The following is a 27,907-nucleotide window of genomic DNA, read 5'->3' on the forward strand; positions in this document are numbered from 1 at the left end:
TTCGAAGGCAGATTGTGAGCGCAAATGAACGGTGACCCCATTTTTTATTTTATTTTTCTATTAACTATAAGATAAAGTTCATTTATAGAAAAATATAGAGAAATCCTATTTAAATGATTTAGACCCGCGAACCCCCTTAAGTAAAGATTATCTGTAATATTAGTTTAGCTCAAGCCGATAGACATATAAGACGGAACAGTCATCTCGTCCGCTATTGACTCAGTGTTTTATAAGGATAATCTTTCGATAGTCATCGGAAATCATTAAAAAGATCCGAAATTTGGCGGGGAAATTTAATGAATTTTGACAACATTACCTGTTTAGAATTAGGTGACCGACATACAAGGTCCTTTTACTTCAATTATTTATTTATAAATTACATATGAAGAAAAAAATCTCTAGATGACAAAATTTATAACTTTTTCGTTACCAGTACCACACCGGCACACGGTCATGACAGTGTGCCTGTGTTGGTAACGAATTTTTTTTCTGGGAAGCCTTTCTACGACGTCATAATTATTTGGACTAGACAGTCACCGGCTTACTTGACACTGTCACAGACTACACATGAGAAACATTTTACATAGCATCTAACATTATAAACACTTAACTCGAAGCCCTGTTTTCATGTCTACCCGTCCCCTAGTCCAAATAATTATGACGTCTTGAAAGGCTATTATAATTTTTTTCTTTGACGCCTTACTTCGACGTCTAATTTTTTTCTTTGACGCCTTACTTCGACGTCGAAGTAAGGCGTCAAAGAAAAAAATTATAATAGCCTTTTAAGACGTCATAATTATTTGGACTACCCGTCCCCTAGTTGATCCGTCCTCAGGTCCTTCTGTTCTAAGTCTTCATTCCAAGTCAATCCGACCCACACTTTCAACATCATAACATGTAAAAAATTAAACTACTCAGTCTCATGATTATTGATGAACAAAAATCCCCAAAACTTTGGCAGATTCTGCTATGAAAGATATAATTCTGTGTCTTATGTATTTTTATTCCCCAAGTGTAGGGGCATTAAGTGTTACCCTTGTCAGTCCCGTTTTTCCTGTTGGTTCCAATCCAAAATTGGTTTCTGTTCTCTATGAACGAGTCTGCCTCAACCAAATGTTACAAAACTTGTACAGAATGCTTTCTTCCATAATTTACAGATCAAGTTCAAGTTCAAACTGTGGCGTCACTTGAACCTGTTCATGAGTAATCCTAATATACATGTAGGCCAAAAAAATAATACATGTGTTCCTGCTTAAGTTCTGAAAGAATTTAGGGTAGTTTACTTAGGCATGTTAGGTAGGTAGGCAATATCATTTTATTTTCCAAACATTTCTTAGCTGGATACTACTTGGGAACCAGTCTGACTCTAACGGTGCTTGTTCAAAATGCCCCAAAAAATTAAGGTATGCACTAAAAACTTGGGTAGGTAGGGTTAGGGGAAATACATGTATTATTTTTTTGGGCCTTATAAATATAAAAATTGCTGGCAATAAATACAGAGTACAGTAGACTCCGGCCAATCGGATACCCAAAATGTCAGCTAAAAATATCTGATATTGTCCGATATATTCAATTAGCCGATGAACGTATATTCCTCCGAGTTTTTTTTCAAAATTGACAGACACAACCCTAAGATACCAATAGCTATTATAGCTGCTTTATTAATGGAAATTTGTAACTAATCTCATTGTTTTTTCAGGTACAAGTTCGGATAATTCGGTTGATTGAGTAACAGATCAATCAGTTGATAATAATGTATTTTGTTTATCTGTCAGTCTATTGATTATTAATTATTAATTATGAGTTGATTATCTGAATAAAATATGTACCATTTAAATAATGTGACTTGTTGTTTTTGCGTGATTTGTTTCATTTGTGTGTTAAAACAGGTAAAAGCTAAAAATAGCTATGAATTCTCGGAAGTAGGCCACAGGTAAATTCTATTAATAGCTACGAATTCATGCCGACTATAAACTTCTACCTGTAATCGTACTCGGATCTAATTTTCTACATTTTTTTATTTATGAAATCCATTTCCAATTTCAAGTAATACAACTATGTTTATGATTATAAAATTGTAAAATTAATTTTGCTTTTCTATCTTCTCTGTCGTGGTTCAAAATAAAAGGCTGAATATTATGTAAATTAGGAAAATGGCGTACGTGTGTACAAGTTACATAATTCTATTTCACCTGGGACATGCTATTGACACACGATTCCTTGTTTTTACACGGGACTTCTATATATATTTTAATAAATTGTTGAGAAAGAGGTACATTTCATTCATATTTAATAAACATTGATGAACATCACGCACAGTTTATCATTTTGTCGTGTCATTGTTTGTGAAGTAAATGACAACGATCACATTTGGATAAACACATAACAAACACATCTTGGGCAGAATATAATATCAAATTCATAAAATAAACAAGACAATAAGAAAAAATATGTTTTATTTGACTATGAAAGATCGTTTTTATTAATAAAATGAAACATTTCTGTACTGAAGTTTTCTTAAACTTCGTAATGGCGTGACTTCCGGTTTCATTTCCTGTCAAAAAAAATATGAAACTATTTCAAAATATTCGATTGTACATGGTTTTCACACATTTTCCATGAATATTCCTATCCAATTAGCCGATATATTCTAATAACCGATATTCGATTATCCGATGTATTTTGACTGAAATGTATAGGGAATGGTTCGGTGTTTTGAAATAATATTACAATAGCCGATATATTCGATTAACCGATATCCGATTAGGTGGAGTCTACTGTACTTATAATTTATGGATATTCGATATCTTTATATTTAACATGTTTAAATAACAAGATATTTTTATACCATTATGATATATATAATAGATGTTTTATAAAGATATTTGATTTATTTGATCTAGCTATTAATACATTCCTTATGTTCAGTTGACACCTGTCAAATACTGCTCATTTGTTCTCCTTTTATGTAGAAGCTGCATCAGAAAATATGACAGAAGTAGACAACTTTAAAGAAGATCTCAACAAAACATTTCCATGCAGACAATCACAGATTAATTTGTTGCTGTCATTGTTTGGACAGGTAAGTGAAATGTTTTTTTACAAGTGTATACAGATGCAGATTACATAAAATGAAGATTACATAAAAAGGGTCCTAAATTTTAGTTTTCAAAAAAATGCAAGTTGTCCTGCTTTTTCCATGTCTATTTTAAAAAATAATATTCTTGGGTCAATTTAAACTCTACTTTGATAACTACTTTAAATATCTATTATATAGTTTTGAAGCTTGTGGTATCAAGTCATTTAATATGAGAAAGGCGCTACCTTGAATGCCAGCTTTATACCCAGACTATGTCCTTTATATATATATATATTGATTGATTATTGGTTGCCTAATGTCCAGTGGCAAATATTAATATTTCATACATGTTCAGGACGAATGTCCTACATATGATATAGTTTTTGTCTAAAATAAAATAATGAATTCAGATGGAAAATGTTTATGTATTGAATGATCATTGCACTTCAATACTTTGACAAAAGGCTGGAGGGGTATGGTATTTCTAGTTCAAAAGTCTTGAAAGGCTATTATATTATTTTTTTGACGCGTCGCAGGAAATCCTTTCTCAACGTGATAATTATGTTAATTAAATAAATACTATCATTAATTAACTATTTAATACTATTTTAGTGACATCTATTAGAAGTTGTTCTTTCTTGTTTGCTGCTTTTGGAATAAACAATACCAGCTTGATGATATATGATCTTATATTAATGTATTTTGTAATTTTAACAAAAACATCAGTACACATATGCCAGTTTGTTTATCTATGATTGCATATGAAGTTATTTTTAATTTTTAACAAAGACATCAGTACACATATGCCAGTTTGTTTATCTATGATTGAACTTATGTATATGAAGGTATTTTGTATTTTTGGAAAGTTTGCTATAGCTTGCTATTGCTACTTTCCTTAGGCGTCGGCCTCAAACTTCCGGTTGACAGATTATCGCATTATATTCTGCTCCGAGATAGTGTAGTACTAGTGTCTGAGTTCTGATACTTGGAAGATTCTTTAAAAATTTTAAGTTTCTACTGTTTTGACTGAAAAGAATACAGCTTGAATAAAAAAGAAATGAATGTTCACCGACGATTCAGATGAATTTAACTTCATTTTAAAAATGAGTATCACAAACACTACTTCGCGGATCTGCCATGCGCTGAAGAGAAAATCACAAGAAATCTACGCGAGATTGCGTTTTCATTCATTCATGAATATTTCATGAATGAAAATTTTCCCGCTCTACTTTTACCTGTTTACTACATGTACGTAGACGTGGTAAAATCCCGAGAGTATCGAAAGAATTGGGAATGACTGATTAAAATGCGAGAACAAGTTGACATTTTGACCAAGCCGTCGGATAATTGAAAAGTGATAAGTGATATAAACAAAACATAGGTGAAAGAATATAAAATACTCAATAATTAAAATTAAATTTTATGTCTAACGTCTCACGCCAAGGACGAGTAAAGGTAAATACCGAATTTGATAAAAAAAAAAATTTTAAAAATGCATTGTTTTTATCTAAACATCGATCGGAAGATTTTGATGCCAAAAGTCATTTGAAAACTTAGTTCCGTTATTTAAATACTAATTGTTTCACATTCCAATGTGGATATAAGGAACTTTACTCGTTCAGCATGCTCAAGTGGATCAAAGATTCATCAAACTGACAGCAGAAAAACATTGACCCAACGTCAGTTCTTCTTCAGTCTTCTTCCAATAATGTACATCGTACCACTGGTGCATTATTGTAAATTCGTATCATATAGCATCCGTATTAAAAGCAACCGAGTCAGCATCTACTTCTTTGAATATTTTAGCTCAGGGTATCAAGACAAGTTCTGTAGAAATGATTAATGATGTGTGCCCTTTGGCTCAAATGGCTGCATTTCACCTCAAACTTTAGATAGATTACATACAAACCTGTGCATCTGGAAAAGTTTTAAGGCATACCATGCCCTATATAAAAAGATTTCAATTGCTTTGTCATCCAAACACAGAGGCAATGATTACCGTAATATATCAAATCAAATGGCTTAAAACAAAATTCTCAAATGTTATTTACTCATAAGATGCTTAATTTCACAACAGCAACTAAAATGTGTTACAGGTTATCAGCACCTCTATGAATCTAGTGTATATAATTTTTTTATTCCTGTGGTCATACTGCTGTTGTTATGCTCCCACCGTATTGAGTTTTATCCTTGTTCTGCTGTAAGTATGTACGTCCTTCCCTTACTTGTACGTACATGTACCTCCGTACATCCCAAAATTCGTTTCTGTTCTCTTACTTTAGTTTGCCTGAACCAAATTGTATGAAACTTATACGCAATGCTTATAACCACAATTCACCAGTCAAGTTTGAATTTTAGTTGCATCACTTTTACCATTCTAGCGTTTTATGCTACTTTACAAATAGGAAAATTTCTGGAAATTTTAGTTTCTGAACTCTAACTTTTGTTTGTCTTAACCAAATGCTTTGAATCTTATGCACACTGCTCATTACCACAAACACTGATGAAGTTTGAATTTTGGTGGCAATAGTTATACCATTTTAGAGTTATGCCCCTTTACATTTACAAAATTGCTGAATATTTTCGTTTCAGTTATCTAACTTTAGTTCGCTCAACCAAATGTTATAAAACTTATACATTGTAATACTTTTAACAATAAAGCAAAGATCAAGTTTGAATTGTGGTGGAGTAATTTGTACTGCTCTAGGGTTGTGCCTCGTTAAAAATGGAACCAGATGCTCCGCTGGGCACATCTTTATACGACCACAGAGGTCTAAACCCTGAACAGTTGGGGCATGTATGGACACAACATTCAAGCTTGATATAGCTCTGAATTTAGATTGCGATCAAATTTTTGACATAATATAGGTTTCTGACACAAAACAAATGTCAAGATCTTACAAATCTATTGCGCAAAACTGTGCAATTAGAATGTATACACAATGCTTATTACCCCATAACTCAGATCAAGTACACATTTTGGTAGCCTCACATTTAGTTCTTGAGTTGTGACCCTTTATAACATTAATGCTAGCGGGGGCATCATTTGTGTCTAATGGAACGTTCCCTATTTTTGATAAAAGCCTGTAACAGATTTCTGTATATTTTCAATATTTTAGATCTACATTCTTTAGGTTGCAATAGAAAATATCAAAACTTTTTAAGACAAACATAAAAAAGTGATTTTTGATAATTACTTACGAGACAATGGTTTAGTTTAAAACATCCAAGCTGTGATGAAATACATTTTTGAAATAATACACGTTTACAGTTGCAAACTTTCCAGAGGTGCTATCCAGCACTTTGATTAACAGAGACATCAGTATACATGTGCCACTTTGATTATATATGACCCTGGATATGATTACATGTATATATGAAGGTATTTTGTATTTTGAACAGAGACATCAGTATACATATGCCACTTTGATTATCTATAATTGTATATGAAGTTATTTTGTAATTTTAACCGAGACACCAGTATACATATGCCACTTTGATTATATATGATTATATATGAAGGTATTTTGTATTTTGAACAGAGACATCAGTATACATATGCCACTTTGATTATCTATAATTGTATATGAAGTTATTTTGTATTTTTAACAGAGACATCAGTATACATATGCCACTTTGATTATATATGATTATATATGAAGGTATTTTGTATTTTGAACAGAGACATCAGTATACATATGCCACTTTGATTATATATGATTATATATGAAGGTATTTTGTATTTTTAACAGAGACATCAGTATACATATGCCACTTTGATTATATATGATTATATATGAAGGTATTTTGTATTTTGAACAGAGACATCAGTATACATATGCCACTTTGATTATATATGATTATATATGAAGGTATTTTGTATTTTTAACAGAGACATCAGTATACATATGCCACTTTGATTATATATGATTATATATGAAGGTATTTTGTATTTTTAACAGAGACATCAGTATACTTATGCCAGTTTGTTTATCTATGGACATACTGGTACAGGGAAGACAGCTGTCACTACTAACATTCTAAATCATTTTAAGGTGAGAAACTCAAAACAATGGATGTTCGAAAGGAGAAGGTCAAGTAAGACTCCTTTTTGGCCCAAAATATAGCAGATTTACAAAATTGTTAAAATGTAATTTTTTAGATATTTATTGGAAAGTAGAATGCTCAGCTACATAAATATGGGCTGTTTTTTTACAATACAATGAACATATAGCTGGTACTAGCATCATTAAGTCATGCTAAATTAACAGAAATCTTCATAATTTTAACATTTTAGTTAAATTTTAGACGGTTTCCATGTTAAATGAAAGTGGCCACATTTGTGTTCATTCTTTATATTGAAATGTAAGTTGTATTTGATGAAAATACATAACGTTTATAAAGGTTGAGGATGAACACCGATGCGGCCACTTTCATTTTTGACAAAAATCATCTCAAAGTGACGTTTTTTGACATATTTGAAAGATTTTTCATATTTAAACTTAAATCAGAGCGTTTTTAATGAGTAAATCAGTTAAAATCTTTCATATAAACTAATTGAATCAACTGAAATAGACACTTAAGTGTTTGAAAAGTGTCCAAAATCTCGTCAGATGAACCTGAAATTATGAGGCCAAAATCAGCACTTACCGGACCTACTCCTTTTATTATTTAAAAATGGGATGTGGTATGATTGCCAATGACACAACTCTCCTCAAGAAACCAATGGACACAGAAATTAACAACTATAGGTCAGTGTACAGCCTTAAATAATGAACAAAGCCCTCACCACATAATCATGTCTTTTTGGGTTTCTTTTTCTTGTGCTTTAAAAGTAAGAAAAAAAAGATACATAAAGTAATGAATTTAGAATGTGCAATATAATAAACTTTTATTCATTCTTTGTCACACTTTCTTGGCTCCTAAAATTTTTCGTGCAATGGTAATTTATTTCAAAGGAAATCTGCGTGGAACTGATTCAACATTTTTTATGATATTTATGTTCATTGCAGTATATGCATTTACACAACCTCAGATCACTACTGTAATTAGTTAACTTTATTTTGTTAGCTGCCTCATGTTTTGGTTAACTGTGTGGAGTGTTACAGTTCCAGATTTCTGTACGAGATGATACTTAACAGTCTCCATGGAAACAGTGTCACAGAGTCATCTGATTTAGTGAAGTGTGATAATATGAATGATTTCGTTAGAATGTTTAAACAAGTCTCACAAGAAAAGAGGATTGACCAAGAAACTATCTACATTGTAAGTAAACTTAAACAATTTGTTTTAAAAGTGGTTATGGAGGCAAAACATCGAAAGAACTTTCTTTGTCATTGGATAGAATTTCCTTGGCTATATTCTCTAGTGCCTTATTACCATTGACAATTGCAAGTTAACATAACAAATTGCAGCATTTTATACTATCCATTAGATAGAAACAAAAGCTATATCAGCAACTCAGATAAATGAAACATTCAATGAAACATAATTGCTGCTAGAAAAACTTTACTTCATGTTAATTTTGAATAGATTTTTCAATATGGATTTACCTTTTTGAATATCAAGCTCAGTTACTGCATTCTGTTTGCGACTTCTCTCTTGATGCTAGATGTTACTAAGTATTATGGATAGGCCAGACATTAAGTGATAAATACTAGAATGCAGAAAACAGAATTTGGCTGACATGACATTTTTCAAACACATGCCATTTAACTGCATCTTTGTAAGATTGCTCTCTCATAAATAAGTGTGAAATTTTACATAAAAGAAAAATATTACAATAAAACAATATCTATATTGTAATTGGTAAGACATTGTTAATTTTAGGTATTAGACAAAGCAGAAAGACTTAGAGAAATGGAAATGAATATCCTGCCTGCATTTCTCAGGTTACAAGAACTGGTTAGACCCTTTATTGTACACATGCATATCAAAATATCAAATTATCAGGGTAAATGTTTCAGAGATCTGTCAAAAAAACCTTTTTCACATAAAATTAACCTTATTGTAGAAAGGAAAAAAAACCTAAGGATATGGGATATCCATCCATGACACATAATCAGACACAGCATAAAACACACAAAAAGAAAAGGAATAGGATTAGTTTCATTGATTGACCTAAATATTCACATTTCACTTATTTAAAATTTAGTATAAAGAATCCAAACAGATTTTCATATATATGATTTATTATCCAAAAGTTTTCATATTTTTATGATTTTGCTTCCACTTTATAAATATATCATATTTAAGATGACCACTTACAGGTTATTACAAATCTTTTAAGAATAAACAAATGCTTTTAATATTTAGATGTAAGGAATGAGGCTGGTAGCTATATATAGTGACAGCAGAAAATTTGACATAAATATAAAGTTAGTTGGGTCATCCAAATTGTTACCTGTTGCCACATTTGTTTATTGTGAAGAGTGTCGATTTATATTGATTTCAATGACTTTTTACTTTGTAGACTCAACAAAATGTGTGTGTTATTTTGTTGTCAGAGATAGTATGGGAGAAATTCAGAACAGGGTCAGGCTACTGTGAACCTTTTGTTCTTCACTTTTCTGACTACACAAATGGCAAGTACAACAGTAGTATTCTTAGGGGTCTTTGTTTTGATGATCTTTTGTATTTTTAACCGGATTTTTGTGACAAAAATGTCAGTTATTGATTTGGGGATGTACGGCGGGCGGCCGGGCGGGCGGCAATCAAATGTTGTCCGTGCATTAACTCATGAACCGTTCAACCAAAGCTTTTAAAATTTTTATATGTTGTTACTGACAACTAAATGAAGGTCAAGTTCAATAATGCCAAAATGGCGATTTTGACTTTTACTGTTCAGGAGTTATGGTTCTTGAAAGATTGAAAAATAGGGTTTCCAGTTGTGTCCGTGCATTTACGCATGAACTGTTCTACCAAAGCTTCCCAAATTTTAATATGTTGTTACTGATGACAAAATGGAGGTCAAGTACAATAATGACGATTTTGACTTTTACTGTTCAGGAGTTACGGTTCTTGAAAGATTGAAAAATGGAGTTTCCAGTTGTGTCCGTGCATTTACGCATGAACTGTTCTACCAAAGCTTCCCAAATTTTAATATGTTGTTACTGATGACAGAATGGAGGTCAAGTTCAATAATGACAATTTTGACTTTTACAGTTCAGGAGTTATGGTTCTTGAAAGATTGAAAAATGGAGTTTCCAGTTGTGTCCGTGCATTAACGCATGAACTAATCTACCAAAGCTTCCCAAATTTTAATATGTTGTTACTGATGACAGAATGGAGGTCAAGTTCAATAATGACAATTTTGACTTTTACCGTTCAGGAGTTATGGTTCTTGAAAGATTGAAAAATGGAGTTTCCAGTTGTGTCCGTGCATTAACGCATGAACTAATCTACCAAAGCTTCCCAAATTTTAATATGTTGTTACTGATGACAGAATGGAGGTCAAGTTCAATAATGACAATTTTGACTTTTACCGTTCAGGAGTTATGGTTCTTGAAAGATTGAAAAATGGAGTTGCCAGTCGTGTCCGTGCATTTACGCATGAACTGTTCTACCAAAGCTTCCGAAATTTTAATATGCTGTTATACTGATGACAAAATGGAGGTCAAGTTCAATAATGACGATTTTGACTTTTACCGTTTAGGAGTTATGGTTGAGAAAGATTGAAAAATGGTGTTTCCAGTTGTGTCTGTGCATTTTCTCATGAACCATTCAACCAAAGCTTTTGAAATTTTTATATGTTGTTACTGATGACAAAATAGAGGTCAAGTTCAATAATGACAATTTTGACTTTTACCGTTCAGGCGTTATGGTTCTTGAAAGATTGTAAAATGGTGTTTCCATTCACGTTGTTGCATTTACTCATGAACCATTCAATCTAAGCTTTTCAAATTTTAATTTGTTGATACTGATGACAAAATGGAGGTCAAATTTGATATTGACAATTTTCACTTTCACCATTCATCAGTAATGGTTCTTGTGATATTGCCAGGACACAAATAAATATTAATAAATCCGGTTTGCTGTCGTTGTGACAGCCTCTTGTATACTCTTGCGGTGATATCAACAAACTTAAAATAAAATAGAAATGGTAGGATTTTCAATGAGACAGCTTTTCCCCAAACACTAATGGGGAAAGATGAAAACAACTGAAAGTTAGAGAAAAAATTTGATTTCGCAATTGTAAATGTACAATATTCCAAAATACATACAAGTCTTTTATATACTTTTAAAAGATTGGTTAAATATTCATAAAACATTATTGTGTAATTAAAATATGCATATTATATAAATTCAGTAATTTGTTGTGAAGGTGAAAAACTCACATTACTGATAACTGCTTTTTTAAATCGTGATTGCATAATTTGTTGAAATATCACCTGTAATGGCATTAATTAAGCTCATAATTATGTTAATGAACATCAGCTATAAATCCAAGCAATATTTTTATATTAACAGTAAGAATTTTCCATAGGTAATTGTATTGTCTTGAGTGATAAAGTAATTATAAATGTGAGAGCAAACTCTGTGCTTATTATACATTAATCCTTCTGTAATATTACTATAAAAAGCAATACATTCATTTATTCTTTTTCTAAAATAACAGTAACTTCTTAATGTTTTTACTTCATATGTAATTTTTTCTTCTCATTAGATCAGCTGATAGAAATAATGATGCTTGACCATCCAACAGAATATGATGAGAATTTCTACAGAATGTATCTAAATCTAGTTCTCAGTGTGTTTCAGATGGTGTGCAGAAATTTGAAAGAACTACATCATTTGGTATGTAATGACTTGTTCTTTAACTGCATTTTTATTTTTATCTCCCCCTTTGTTAGTATTTTTTAACACTTTTCACTGTTTTAAGTCATGGCTATAATTTTTTTAGAAAATGATGCGTTTTTAATTACAGAGACAACTCTTTTTTTTACCAGTAGAGAAATTTGTAATGTTTAATTTCAAAAATTCAACAGCCATATAAGTGGAGATAATTCATATTATCTCACTTCTATAAATGAATATATAGTATTTTTTTTTGTACCAAGAAAACAAGATTTTTGTCACATTCTTCTCAAACACAAGTCTGAGTTTCCTTAAATTTGTGAGCATGTGATGTGTTTTCTTCCTGTTTACAGAATACTAGTACATGGATATTCTCACACATTATGACTATGAAATTTTGTCACCTTTATCATTCAGAAACTTCTTATCCAGACTTTAAAATATTTCATAACTGGTACGGAAATTATAGTTATATTTTGTTTTATGACTTTCTATTTAGAATTGAAGTAATATGATAATATCTTTGAGACCATTTTTAGAACTGTACATGTTTTTAATCCTGCTTGATTGTTTTCTGTCTTATTGTCAAAAATAAACAAATTACCAAAAAAAAAAAAAAACCTACTTATCCAGACCCCTTTAAATTTGAAAGCAGGCTTCTTGTTAGCATGATTTACATGTGATGTCTTTTGACATTCATCACTCATCAACTTCTGTTTGCTGAGTACTTCTATATTATTATACAAAGTGATTAGATGACCATGTATATAATTTCATAGCATTTTCCCAGGAAATACAAATCAGATCCCTGAAATTAAGTATGAAGTTGAAGTGAGCATGCTTTACTGTGTGATGTGTTGTCACATTCATTGCGCTCTTGATTTGTTTAGAAGATGCATGTTTCCCTATCATTAAAAAAAATCCAATTTTTCTCTTAAAAATAACTTTTAAGTTATGAAAAAAAAGTTTAAAGGTCAGTGTCATATAATTCTGTCATGTTTTTATTTATAGAGATCTTTTATATAACTTTCTCATCTATTATTTATTTAGGCTAAGTTGAATTTTCAAAGGTATGCAGAGCCAGTAAAGACAGGTGAAGGTTTGTACTTTTGACTATTTTTAGTTTAAAGCTGGACTTAAAATGAAATATTATTATATGTTAATACAGCAGAACTATAGACAGATTGATTTTGACGAGGGATATAATGCAATTAGTTCAGGGGAGATAATCTGATTTTATTATAGTGGCAATAATCAGTTATGTTAGTTTTGGAAATTTCATGGAAACAGGAAAGTGAAATTTCATACATCTTGAAATTGTTTTTATCATTTTGACTTGAAAAGGAGAACTTGCTACCAGACTTAACATTATTTAGTAGGAGATTCCTTAATGTGTAATGGACTGTGTGGTAGAGGAAAAGCTGATTGTTTTTATTTGAAGAATTATTTTTTACAGCAACTGCTGAAGATACTAGAAAATTGTGGAAGAATATTGAACCTCATCTTAAAAAGGCATTACAGACTGTTTACCTTAGAGAAGTATCGAGGTATGTGATATGTTTTGCACATTTACCTACATAGGAAGAACTTATATAGCTCAGGCTTAAATTAAAATAATGCTTGTTTGCCCTTTACCAACCGACCCTATAAATTCATTCCGACTGAAAATCTTTTATTTGTATTTACCATCAATATTTTATTTTTTTATTTTTTTTTCGTTCCTACTGAAAATCTAAAATTTGTATTTCCCGCTCAAAACTTTTTTACCAGAATCCTTAGGTTTTATCTGCCCTGTATAAGGTTAAGTCTGTTTGGTATCATGTGAGCATTTGGTATGAACACTTGCATTTAGAGATTCAAAGCATTTGATTGAAATCGATGTTGAAAGTTTTGAAATTATGCTATGATGAACATGGCCCTGTCTCTATACTTGAAGAGCAGGGTTCATTTAAAAAAGTTCGTCCAATACAAAATTATCAACATGTGTACAAAATATTTTGCTAACAGACGTTGCATTCAATGTAGGAATGGCCTTTTGTGATCCGTAGATCAGAATGATTATGTTAATGCCTTCGACCAGCTTTGACATTTTATTCATATCTGACATGAACCAAAGTCCTGTAGGCGAGTGACATTTTCAGAAAAGACGCTTAGTTAGTGACTTTAATGCACCCACCTAACACACAGCTGAATTTTTTATATGTTATAGTATAATATCTGAACTTCCGTTTTTGGTCGGTCGTAAAAAATCGTACGGTGCAATTTTTGTAAAAATTAAATTAAAATCTAGAAATAATTCAAAATTGAAAAATGACCAACGGTGTTGAAGCGTGAAAAATTAACATGTAGCTTTATTTTCTGTTGTCACAATGCAAAAATTATGTACGTTTAACATGTCAATGTATAAAAAAATACTTTTCAAAAATAAAAGAAGTAATTTTTAGGGAAAAAAAAGCTTTTTGTAAGATTTTTGGAATTTTTTATAAAAATGGTGATAATTTTCATATTTTTCTTCATTTCATAGATATTTTCGGCTTGAAACCCGAATTAATGATGTTTGTATTATTCAAAAGCTCATTACTTGTTTAATACATATCGTTATCACTGTATTATTCTGGATTTTATACACTTTTAAACACTCCCCCTTTTCAATCAAATTTTCGAAAATGCTTTTTTTGTTAATTTCCCTCAATTTAACGACCGTAAACGCTTCGAAAAAGAGTATGAATAACCTTGAAGGCATTTTTTTGGTACCAATATTACGCAAAGTATAAAAAAATATGTTAAAAGGACCATAGAAGCTGAGATGTGAACGTTTTTTCTTGGTAGAAAACCAATATCTTATTGTTCTTAGTCAATTTGCACTTACAAAAGGCAGATATTATGAATAACTATTGAAAAATACTTCTTTCTCAATTATAAAAAAGAAGATGTGGAATGATTGCTAATGAGACAACTGTCCACAAGAGACCACAATGACAGACATTAACAACTATAGGTCACCGTACGGCCTTCAACAATGAGCAAAGCCCATACTGCATAGTCAGCTATAAAAGGCCCTGATAAGACAATGTAAAACAATTCAAACGAGAAAACTAACGACCTTATTTATATAAAAAAATGAAAGAAAAACAAATATGTAACACATAAACAAACGACAACCACTGAATTACAGGCTCCTGACTATGGACAGGCACATACATAAAAAATGTGGTGGGGTTAAACATGTAAGCGGGATCCCAACCCTCCCCCTAACCTGGGACAGTGGTATAACAGTACAACATAAGAACGAACTATAAAATCAGTTGAAAAAGGCTTAACTCATCAGATGGACAAAAATAAGTGGACATGGCCGGGTTTTTTTGGTACCAATATTCTGCAAAGTATAAAAAAAATATTAAAAGGACCATAGAAGGTGAGATGTCAACGTTTTTTCTTGGTAGGAAACCAATATCTTATTGTTCTTGGTTAATTTGCACTTACAAAAGGCAGATATTATGAATAACTATTGAAAAATACTTCTTTGTTTTTTGTCCATAAATTTACGAGTTTTGAACATCGGTATATTACTGTTGCCTTTATTTATAAATAACTATTGAAAAATACTTCTTTCTCAATTGGATCAATGCACATTTTAGTTTTGCAACTAAAAGTACGCAAAAATGTGTCAAATCTGATAGTTCCCCATGAACTTGAACTTGAGATATGTCCACCTTTTAAATTTCCTACCGTTTTAACCATCGCATACGGTAGACTTATTGATGGTGCAAATTTGGTCAGTATTTTAGATGAAGCATAGTGTATGTGCTAGAGCCACCTCAAGAGCCTGTATGTTGACATGCTATAAATACTTTAATATATGGGGATATCTATTTATTCAGTTGACAAATTTTGAATTCTTCGTAGGTATTTGAAATACAATAAATGTTCTACCTCAGGCGTATATATGAACTAAGCCGTATTTTAATTGGATTATGTGTTTTTAAATATTCTTCGAAGTTTTACTTGGTTCTAGCGTCACCGATGAGTCTTATGTAGACGAAACGCGTGACTAACGTAAACAATCGATCATAATTATGCCTGATATCTTTCAAATTGATTTGTTATTCATTATGGTTGTCGTTAGTTGCTTTTTAGGATTTTTGCTTTTGTTTGTAATTTTGAGCATGAATCAAGCTTTTGGGTATCTAATTAAAATTGTTTTAGAACCTTTATAGCTTATTATACAGTGTTGGCTATTGCTTCTTGTTTTAAGCCATACAATAAGCTGTAGTTGCCAGTCTGCCTCAAAGCATTTAGGAACTGGTATACAGAGATCATAGTGTCCTTTTAATCATACTTATCAAAGGTACCGGGCTTATAATATGATATCATCAGGCTTCTTATTCTAAATATGGATTAACAATTTAAGAGGAGTAATGTCAGAGGGTCAACGATGACCCGACAATTCGTTGTATTCTAGACATGGAACAACTGTGTGCTGTTTACGAGTTCTATAAAAGAGGGACGAAAGATACCAAAGGGACAGTCAAACTCATAAATCTAAAACAAACTGACAACGCCATGGCTAAAAAGGAAAAAAGACAAGCAAACAACAGCACACATGACACAACATAGAAAACTAAAGAATAAATAACACGAACCCCACCAAAAAACTAGAGGTGATCTCAGGTGCTCCGGAAGGGTAAGCAGATCCTGCTCCACATGTGGCACCCGTTGTGTTGCTTATGTGATAACAAATCCGGTAAATAGTCTATTCGGTAGGTCACATTCATGAAAGGGAAGGGGATTGTAGTTACGACGTAAGGAACATATCCGATATCATTTGTGAAACTGTTATTCCATAATGGTCAACCAACTCGTGATGGCGCCGTAAAATTTACGAAGGGATGATTTCAACTTCACCATTTGGACTCTTGGTTTAATAGCTTCCTTGTGAGCAGCAACCCTCTATCAAGAAAATCATGATAGGAAATGCAAGCACGGGAATATCGTATCAATTGGGAGATATATACCCCGTATGCAGGTGCTGCTGGAATATTGCTACTTAGAAATGGAAAGTTCACAATTGGAAAGCTGAAATCATCTCTTTTGTCGTAAAGTTTTGTTTTCAACCGACCTTCATTGTCAATTTCTAGATGTAAGTCAAGATATGAGGCCGACAACTGTATCTGTAGTATCCTTTATCTCTAGCTCGATGGGATAGATGCGTTCCACATAGTCACCAAATTTTGAATTATTTAGTGAAAGAACATCATCTATATAGCGGAAAGTAGAGTTAAAGGATATTGCTAACTTCTTATCTTTCTTCCTAAGAAGTTCCTGCATGAAGTCAGCCTCATAATAATAGAGAAACAAGTCAGCAAGTAGAGGGGCACAGTTTGTTCCCATTGGAATGCCGACAGTCTGTTGAAAATCACGTCCTCCGAACGTAACAAATATGTTGTCAATCGAAAAATCAAGCATCTATAACCAGTGGGAATTATGGTTGGCGATGCACCATGTTTATTGTGCATGTATTGTTGTCATTTGTTTATGTGTTACATATTTGTTTTTCGTTCATTTTTTTAACATAAATAAGGCCGTTAGTTTTTTCGTTTGAATTGTTTTACATTGTCTTATCGGGGCCTTTTATAGCTGACTATGCGGTATGGGCTTTGCTCATTGTTGAAGGCCGTACGGTGACCTATAGTTGTTAATGTCTGTGTCATTTTGGTCTTTTGTGGATAGTTGTCTCATTGGCAATTATACCACATCTTCTTTTTTATATGTATAGTTTCTTTTATTAAATATATGTACCTTTACCAGCAGTTCATGCTCTTACAGGTTCTAATAGCTCATCATCTATCTTTGTTCCAAAGAAAACTCTCTTTTAACGCTTTCGAAATCATCAATAGATGGCTGGTCTATCACAAATTAAGCAAAATTCATATTGACACGTAGATCGGTGCCGCAAGAAAACTTTAAAGTGTCTGAAACCAAAAAAAAAGTATGTATAAGTCTACTCAAGACAATTTGAGCAAGCTACATAATATCAGACTTTCAACCAAAAAGATTGCCATCGTGTTACGCCTACCACCAAGAGCATCAGCATTCAATCTACATGTTCTGAAAGCTGGCAAACAAAGACATGGTGTCATAGCAAACAAATACGGCAGTAGGTTACCCAAGTATGAGTACGGATAACAAAAGTGGTCTAAATACTTCATTCTTTGAGTTTCTTCAGTATTTGATAAATTTGTTCTTGTGAAGGAAAAAATATATGCATTAGGGAACTTGTGCATGTACTGAAATCATTGTAAGCATTTGTTACACATAATAATGTCAGTAACAGCGAAGTATCAGGAATTGATCAAGTAAAACAAAGGCTTCACAGGCTCAGTTTAAAAATATGAATTTCGACTGTCTTATATTGTTAAAAATCATAAAGTAGAAAATTGCATTATTTGTAATCAATTAGATTTATTTCGTTTCTTTTAAAGAAATAGATTTTTCATAGACACTCCTCTGGAATGACAAAAAGAACTATCTATAGATTTAGCCGAACTATATCCCGCAAATTCACAGTAGTTGATAAATATATATATATATCTAAGTTTTGAATTCTGGTAACTGCAAACCTTTTGACTGCACAATTGTGGGTGAAAATAAATGCAGTCGTTATAAAAAATATGTTAAGAAATTAAAGTGTTTGTAAAGTATATTATTATGATCCCAAATGTCAAAATAAAGGTCACCATGGGACCTAACTTTAGTTGGTAAATCACAGCATTCTAATTTTGCATCTGGGGTCAGTTTCACAACAAATCTTATGACTAAAGCTGGTCGTAAGTCATGAATTATAGATCAGTTCACTTACGATTAATCTTGTCTTAAGACTTCTGTATCTGAAGTTTGGTAAACCTAAGTTTTGTAGCTATATATGTCGCGGACAGGATTCCATTATGACTGGATCCATATCACAGTGACCTGATTTTAGTTTATGACCATCTCCTATTATATGATGTATATGCACACTTAGTTTGAAAAACCAAGGTTCAACGGTTCAAAAGAAATGGACCGGACACAAACCAGACGAGCACGAATAAAACAATGTTTGAAAACTTGACGCATCAAATGTCAATGTCAAAATGAACTGATTTAATTTATGAAGAACCACGTGCCATCCCATAATACATCTCTGAACTAAGTGTGTTTAACATCAGTTCTATAGTTCAAAGCAATGCATTTTATATTTGAATTCGTTGGTTTTTGGAAGAAATGTATATATATCTGTATACATGTATAAGTTACCTGATTTAATTTGACATGGGCCGCAAACAAGTGGGGACTGACGGACGGACAGACTTAAAATGTGATTCATATATCCTCTTTAACTTTGCTTGTGGTTGTATTAAACATGTACGATAGTGATTTCCAATCTTGACACGGTTTGAAGGTTGTTAACAAACAGGAGACTATTGTCACTTGATGTGACAAAGACATCTACTTTTTACTCTCTTTATTGCGTTGTTTTCTCTCCCTTTTACTCGTCCAAATTACAAATATTTCATCATATTTTTTTATTTTGCATGGCACACCATCAATTGTAGTAAATATTAACACATGCAAGGTCAAATATTTGTTATTGTACATCGTTTTTGTAGAAAGTACCGTTTTACCTATAGCAGAGGGGAAAACGTCAAAATGACGTCAATTATGGTCAAAGCACGAACGATATGCAACTAAGAATCAGAGAGACGTTACCATAGTATCGTGTAAAGTAAAATTTGAATTAACTATATTACCAGCTGCTTCAAGTAAGACAATAATACTATAAAAGTGAGATTCTTTCAATTTTTTATAAATGACCTTTAACCCCAATTTAAAAAAAAATGCACCATATTTCACTTTTACGACTGGGAAAAATGGAATCTACACATGTTTTCCTTTCGAATGATATATAATATAGCTGTGTGTTAGATAGGTGCATTAAAAATATTTTTATGCCCCACCTACGATAGTAGAGGGGCATTATGTTTTCTGGTCTGTGCCTCCGTTCGTCCGTCCATTTTTGGTCAAGGTAGTTTTTGAAGAAGTTGAAGTCCAATCAACTTGAAACTTAGTACACATGTTCCCCATGATATTATCTTTCTAATTTTACTGCCAAATTATAGTTTTGACCCCAATTTCATGGTCCACTGAATATAGAAAATGATAGTGCGAAGTTCAGGTTAAAGTTTTTGGTCAAGGTAGTTTTTGATGAAGTTAAAGTTACATCAACTTGAAACTTAGTACACATGTTCCCAATGATATGATCTTTCTAATTTTAATTCCAAATTAAAGTTTTGACCCCAATTTCACGGTCCACTGAACATAGAAAATAGTGCGAGTGGGGCATTCTTGTACTATGGACACATTCTTGTTTAGGTCTGAATGCCACTCGCCTACTGTAACATTGGAGAATAATTGGCAGTAAAATCGCCAAGTTTTCCTTACAGACCATTTATAAATGTGATGTAAAATACGTGACAATTGAGTCTTTTAGCTTTAATTTTTATTGATAACACCGGGACACACGAAAATTTACACACTCGTCTCTAGAGTTGTAGGTAAAATAAGACAAATGCTTAGTTTTAGCTCTTTTAACTGGTTGCATGACGATGATAGTGGGAAATGCACTGCCGGGCAGTGGCTTTATATTCTAGTGAAATATTCTTTTTATTTCACAAATATCATCTCTTATAATTTAAGTTCAAATTTTGATAAAATTGGTAGAATGTCGAAATAAAACATGCTATACATTTCACATTGTACAGCTGTTTCACAAATCATGCTAGGGAGATATATGATATTAATAAACCTTTTGGTTGAGTTAAGTGTACAAGGAACATGTACATAGTACAGAATATTAGTGCAAGTTAAAACTCTTAAAAGTTCCAGGCATATAAACGTTGAAAATATGCTGCACAGCCCTATATTTTCATATTTGAAAACAAAATAGTAGTGCATATGAATAAACATCACATTCTACTGATATTTTCCCCCCCCCTAATTTTGATAATAGTAAAGATCAGTAAAATCATACTTAAACAATAGCAAATACAGACACAAATTATATCATGCAGATTTTGTATCTACAAAATAAAATATTATACCTAGCTGCCTACCCATGACAAAAAATGTACCAAGCCAAGTTATTTTTTGGGAAAGAAAAATAAAATATTTTACCTACCTACCTACCCTGTTTCAAAAAATAGGTTTGGAAAGGAATAAACAAACAATATTTTAATTTAGGCCTCAGTCTTTTAATTTGCTACAATCTAGTTACTTCAAATGCATGGAACTGCATATACATTTATGTTTAGTTTTGTTTTTATGCCCCATTTATGGGCATTATGTTTTCTGGTCTGTGCGTCCGTTCGTCCGTCCGTTTGTGGGTTCGTCTGTCTGTCCCGCTTCAGGTTAAAGTTTTGGTTAAAGTTTTTGGTCAAGGTAGTTTTTGATGAAGTTGGAAGTCCAATCAACTTGAAACTTAGTACACATGTTCCCTATGATATGATCTTTCTAATTTTAATGCCAAATTAGAGATTTTCCCGCATTTTCAAGGTCCACTGAACATAGAAAATATAATTTGAATGTTACTTTTGTAGACATTCTTTCTATTAAACTTGCTATACCACGTGACTGGAAAGATTTGTTATTACAAAAACACATGTCACCTAAGAGCAACTCTTTTGGATTCGTTTTTGAGCATGAGAATAAAAAAATGCCTATTAGCAAATTATATACTAAAGATGTATATTCACTTTTTATCGATCGGGTAAGTGTTTCTCCTATTTCACAACAAAGGTGGGAAGAAAGTTTTAATATAGAAATTAGTGACGAAAAGTGGAACAATATTTATTCACTAGCTTTTAAATGTACTATTGAAAGCAAACTACAAGCTTTTCAATATAAAGTGTTACACAGAATAGTCTCACATAATTATCTCCTTGAAAAATATAAACTTTCTTTAACTAATGAGTGTGCCAGTTGTAAAGAAATAGAAACTATAGAGCATAAATTTTTTGAATGTATAGAAATAAAACGATTTTGGAGAGAATTTTCTAATTGGTGGCATTTAGTTTTTGGAGTAAAAATATTTTTAAATAAAGACAGTGTCATTTTTGGTATATTGAATTCTGATAACTTAGTGTTAAACTATTGTATTTTACAGGCAAAATATTACATTCATTATGTAAAGTACACACAATTAGACAGATTGTTTATATCTGTGCAAGCTTTTCTCAAATTTTTGAAAAGACGTCTGGAGATATTAGAATATTTATATCTTTCTAAAGACAAGCACGAGTCATTTGTCGACAGATGGGGGGAATTTATGGAAGTTATTAATTAAATTTTATTCTCGATATGATCATGTATATTTAATGTATTCCAAAGTATCTTTTACTTGTATCATATACCGATTATTCACATCATTTACTTGTATTTGTTTTTACTATGTCTTATTCGTAAAATATCAATAGTATGACTATGCCATATGTCAATCACTTATATATTGTAAAAATGTATGTATGTATGTATGCACTGTAGCTTGAACACCAAAAAGATCAACAAAAAATAAAAAAAAGAACATAGAAAATGATAGTGCAGATGGGGCATCTGTTTACTGGGGACACCTTCTTGTTTCTCTTTATATCAAGGCAGACAATAAAATTAACCATCAGAATAATATTATTAAGTGCACCAAGAAGGATAACTCTATTTTTGTTACGAAAATATTTGATGACAGCACTCATATCAAAACTTTTCTACTAGAATAACTTGGTCAATTTAATTGTAATCTGTGGGTGAGTGCTTACTTTCAGAATTGCATATTATAATGCAAATGGCCTCAGTAGGACAAAATTTTACAATTTAGATACAGAGATTGATTATCAGTGCAAATGAGTTAGATTAGCATACATGCTTCCAGTTTTTTTTTAGAAACACCAATTGCTGAATTTGTCCAGTTCTTCCTACTCTTCTCCAAAATGTCTGTACAAATTTATTTACTATTTATGTATTTGAAATATGGTATGTTTTACAGTTCACAATGGGAGAAAATGCAGCAGTCAATAGAAGCTGGACATCCCCCTGCTTTACAAGGTAATACTTAGTGATATAATATGTGGAATAGAAACAATTTTATCAGAGCATGCATTAACATAAATAATTTAGTCACTCTCCATAATCAATCTCTCCTACTCGAGAGAGAGTTAAAAAGTCTTCAAAAATCCAGGATTTTGATAAGTGCCCTTAGCTTTAGAAAAGGTGACCAACAGCAATTAGCTCAATTTAATCGTGAAATTAGTAAAAAGTAAATCCCTGGAAATTCTGAATGATTGATTGAAGATTTTTCATTGTCTATGCATTCAGTCGTTGAAAAAGTAATGGTAGAATAGTTTCATTTAAGGAATGAATTTTTATGGTCCTGCAACGAAGTTGTATTGCCTATAGTTTTACCCTTGTCCGAAATTCCGTAATTCCGTCATTCCGCAACAAACCATTATACAGAGTTTTTTTCTAAACGCCTTCAGATGTTGGGCTGATTTTTGTTATGTGAGTTAACCATGATGAGTTTCAGATCAAGTTTTTTCGTTTCGCTCCAGCTAATTTTTGCTGAAATTACGGGCTTTGGAAATTATAAAATTGTTGAAAATCACAGTTATACAGACTTTTTTTCTAAACTCTTTCAGATATTGGGATGATTGTTGGCCTGTGAGTTAACCAAGATGAGTTACAGATCAAGTTTAAGTTTTGTTCAGCTTGGCTAATTTTTTGTCGAAATTATGGGCTATGGACTTTGATAAATTGTTGAAAATCACAGTTATACAGACTTTTTTTCTAAACGCTTTCAGATATTGGGCTGATTTTTGGTGTGTGAGTTACTCTTGATGAGTTACAGATCAAGTTTAAGTTTTTTTGCCAAAATTAAGGGTTTACAACTTTGAAAATTGTTGAAAATTACAGTTATACAACTTTTTGAGACGAGTCCATTCATGTCGCTTTGACACATCTAGTTCAGTTTAAGCATTCATGAATTTAATTGGTCAACTAAACTTTATCTAATTTACAGTATCCCTATACCCAAGGTGTAATCAATAACCAGTGTTGTAAAAGGTTGACCAGATAAGATTTTTATGCCCCACCTATGATAGTAGAGGGACATTATGTTTTCTGGTCTGTGCGTCTGTTCATTTGTCCATGCACCCGTTTGTTTGTCTTTCCGTTTGTTCTTCTGTTTGTTTGTCTGTCGGTTTGTTTGTCTGTCCGTTTGTTCGTCTGTTTGTTTGTTCGTCCGTCTGTCCTGCTTCAAGTTAAAGTTTTTGGTCAAGGTAGTTTATGATGAAGTTGAAGTCTGAACAACTTGAAACTTAGTTCACATGTTCCCTATCATATGATCTTTCTAATTTTAATGCCAAATAAGTGATTTTTTCCCAAATTTCACTGTCCACAGAACATGGAAAATGATAGTGTGAGTTGGGCAACAATGTACTTTGGACACATTCTTGTTCATTCATTAAATGTTTTTACAAATTTAATTTTGATTCAATGTTGCCTGTTTATTCTTGTTAATTCTGTTTAAATTTATGTTTTCTTCAGGACTGTCATCCAGATCCCATGTAGAGCTACCATACTATTCTAAGTTTCTACTGATTGCAGCTTATCTAGCATCATATAACCCAGCTAAAACTGACAAGAGATTCTTTGCCAAGGTAATCAGTCTATAAGACTTTATTACTATGGATTCATTATTATTCATTGGATACCAATTTTCAAGGGTTTCATTAATAATGATGAACCACAAATTTGAATGTTCTCTGAATTGGAAATTTCTATCAGGTTGTATGTAAACTTTCACAAAATCACAAAATCAAATATCCTCAAAATCAAATATCCTCAAAAACAAGTTTTTCACAATCCACAAAAAGTGATACCCATCAAAATATATCACTCCACATATGCAATGGTAATCATTCTATAAGATACTAATAAGTGATTCTTATCTTATTTTTTGCATGGAAAAAGATAAACACAAAATTCAATTTCTGTCTGAATATTTGTTGTGCAGAATGCTGATATAAAAATAAGATGAGGTAAAGTTGCCAATGAGAAAACTCTCCACATATACAAATGCACATTAGATAAAAAATAAAACTATTTGGCCTAGATAAACTTAACATTGGTAGTAGCATTATTAAGATATTTTTTCATATTTGTAATTTCAGCATGGAGGAAAAACGAGTAGGCAGTCAAAACTACTAAAGAAACATGAAAGGGTATGTAAACTAAATTTGTGTAATTTGACAGCTTATTTCTTGTTGAATAATCAAACCTAGTTTTTAGCTCACCTGGCGCAAAGGGCCAAGTGAGCTTTTCTTGTCACTTGGCGTCCATGTCGTTTGTTGTCTGTTAACCTTTACAAAAATATAAGTCAAGATAACCAAAATTGTCAGATGACTCCTTATTAGTTATTGCGCTTTGCTGACGATTTTTTACCAATCTTTTGCTTTAATTTGTTAAAAAAAAAGATATAAATGATAAATAGAATCATTGAACGTCAAAAGTGTTTAGCAATACACGATCTACAAATAAGTTTATTGACGGAAATTGTAGGTCCACACCTTATTGGAGTAATTGCCCTTTAATGAAGATTTTCCCATTATAATTACAAAAGTAAATTTAAAAGACACCAGTAAACAAAATTCACAGTTGTTGGTATTCACAGTTTCTATCAGTTCATTTCACAGTACTGGACACTGGTCACTCAGATGTTTAGACTGGGCACTGGTTATTGGTGATTTACAAGCATGATAGTGGGTACTGTTAAATGGTCATTGAAAATTCTGACAACAATGACCATCTTACAAAACCTCAGCATCATGAAGATAGTGTTGACTTGGTAGGCAATATCTGTAAAATTGAAAGGTTAAAGTTGTTAAACAAGGGAGATTAGCATATGCTTTCAACAAAAGAAATTAAATGAAAAATTTCCTAGCTTAATTGTGACGTGTCAAAGAATATTAATTTCCAAATGTCAAGTCAATATTTTCTTTGAAAAGCAAGATATTTTGTCACTGTGTATTTTTGCTTTTGTTCAAGAAACTGTTAGAAATATCTTAATTTATCTTGGTCATTATCTAGAAAACCTTTTAAAAGTAAGAAAAGAAAACTGAGAAATTTGACAAAAACAATGATAATGTAACATTTTGTTTCCAAAATATGTGAAAATCAATGACTTATTTTAAAGGTCAAGTAAATGTTTCATCTTTAAAGGTGTGAAAACAATATAGATAAAATTGGAAGTTAGAAGCAAATATTATAGTCGTAAAATAGTAGAAAAAATATCATTGAAACACATCAATACTTGAGATAAAAAATAATATCATAAACTGTAAAACAAAAAGCAAATTTAAAATTGGAAATATTAAATTTCTCTAGTAACACATTCTATTTATAAAATATGAAAAGTTTTTATTATATTGAAATTGCTGTTATTTAAACTAACACATATATACCAACAACATGTTTTAGAATCCTGAAGTTGATTCACTATTTTTTTTCTTATTTAAATTAACCAAATTAAAAAAACAACCAATGCAATAGATTTAAGAATAAAGGGGAACATTAAGAAAACACAAAAAATATGGAATTTTTATTTTGTTTTGAATCTTAATGTTGATTTAGAAAAAGGTAAATTTGTAGGAACAAAAAAATCCAGATATTTGTCTTGAATTTTTTGCCTTAAAATTCAACTATAAATTTTACTTAGTACTTACAATTCAGTGGAAACTGGATGATTTATGAAGATACAATTTCTGATCTCTTTTTATACCAATATACTACTTCAGGTGTTAATTACAGGTGTGAATTGTTTTCTGACTACTTTCAGCAGGTGATAAAAAGTGTAAAGTAAAATTGATAAATTGCAATTAGAATATGTCAATTGTCTTTGTTCCCTTATCAACAACCAGTGTCAAAAATTTACAGTTTAGACCTAAAACATTGTCAGTTTTTTTGTGGAGCCTGCAATATTTTGTCATAGAAGACATATTGATTCTTAATTGCATTGGTGTCAGTGGCATCATCATTAAAGTTTATTTTAAACATTAATTGCTTTGTCAAACCTTTATGAAATTGTATCAATCTTGGACATAAGATTGTTTATGATCAAACACTATCCATAGAAAAATTAAGAAAATATTTTAAAATGTCCATATTTTACTGATTGGTTATTTTACAATTTTTACATTAATAAGCATTGAAAGGTTTAAGTTCCGGACATCGATAACTTTGCCAAGCCTTCATGTAATTTAACAAAAACTAGACAGAAGTTTTTATGTCCCTTTTATTGGCAATATGTTTTCTGGACTGCACGTCCATTCATTCGTTGGTCCATTCATTTGTTCATCCGTCTGTCCCGCTTCAGGTTAAAGTTTTTGGTCAAGGTAGTTTTTGATGACTTTGAAGTCCAATCAACTTGAAACTTAATACACATGTTCCTTATGATATGATCTTTCTAATTTTATTGCCAAATAAGAGATTTCCTCCATTTTTAAGGTCCACTGAACATGGAAAATGATAGTGCGGATGGGGCATCCGTGTACTATGGACACATTCTTATTTTTTATGTCCTAAAGACATAAATAGGAAAAGAAAAAAACAATATTTTCATAATTTTTCTGTATTTAACTGATTAAACATGTTAAGGTCTTATTTATTTTGTAGTTAACATTTAGATACAGTCTTGGGTTCAAGTTATATTTTGACATAAACAACTTTTTAGTAACTTCATACAATTGTATGGAATTTGACATAAGCTTATTTTAAGATTAACAAGTAAATAGCTTATTCAAAATTATGAAACAATTTACATTTAAATTTTTTTTTTACACTTTTACTCTGACAGCAGCAATAGCTAGAAAGACACAGACTATATGATGTTTTTCATTGGCAAATTTAATTTATTTTTTTTTATCATTTTTTTCAATTGTCTTCAATTTTCAA

The 27,907-nt window shown here is 31.6% G+C and overlaps 1 protein-coding gene across 1 annotated transcript in view; it reads left to right on the forward strand.

The window, feature by feature from the left end:
* The first annotated feature begins 213 nt into the window (after positions 1-213).
* The window catches only part of LOC139487703 (origin recognition complex subunit 5-like), a 31,057-nt gene continuing 3,363 nt past the window's right edge, over positions 214-27,907 (forward strand). Inside the window, exons 1-12 of the mRNA XM_071272695.1 lie at positions 214-346; positions 2,973-3,082; positions 7,042-7,134; positions 8,150-8,344; positions 8,909-8,983; positions 9,552-9,663; positions 11,745-11,875; positions 12,926-12,974; positions 13,332-13,422; positions 22,947-23,005; positions 24,503-24,615; positions 25,129-25,179. Coding sequence (XP_071128796.1) covers positions 2,990-3,082; positions 7,042-7,134; positions 8,150-8,344; positions 8,909-8,983; positions 9,552-9,663; positions 11,745-11,875; positions 12,926-12,974; positions 13,332-13,422; positions 22,947-23,005; positions 24,503-24,615; positions 25,129-25,179 — 1,062 coding nt within the window. The 5' untranslated portion in view covers positions 214-346; positions 2,973-2,989. The remainder of the gene's footprint in view (positions 347-2,972; positions 3,083-7,041; positions 7,135-8,149; positions 8,345-8,908; positions 8,984-9,551; positions 9,664-11,744; positions 11,876-12,925; positions 12,975-13,331; positions 13,423-22,946; positions 23,006-24,502; positions 24,616-25,128; positions 25,180-27,907) is intronic.

This window comes from Mytilus edulis, chromosome 1, assembly GCF_963676685.1.
Source record: "Mytilus edulis chromosome 1, xbMytEdul2.2, whole genome shotgun sequence".
Classification (NCBI taxonomy): domain Eukaryota; kingdom Metazoa; phylum Mollusca; class Bivalvia; order Mytilida; family Mytilidae; genus Mytilus; species Mytilus edulis.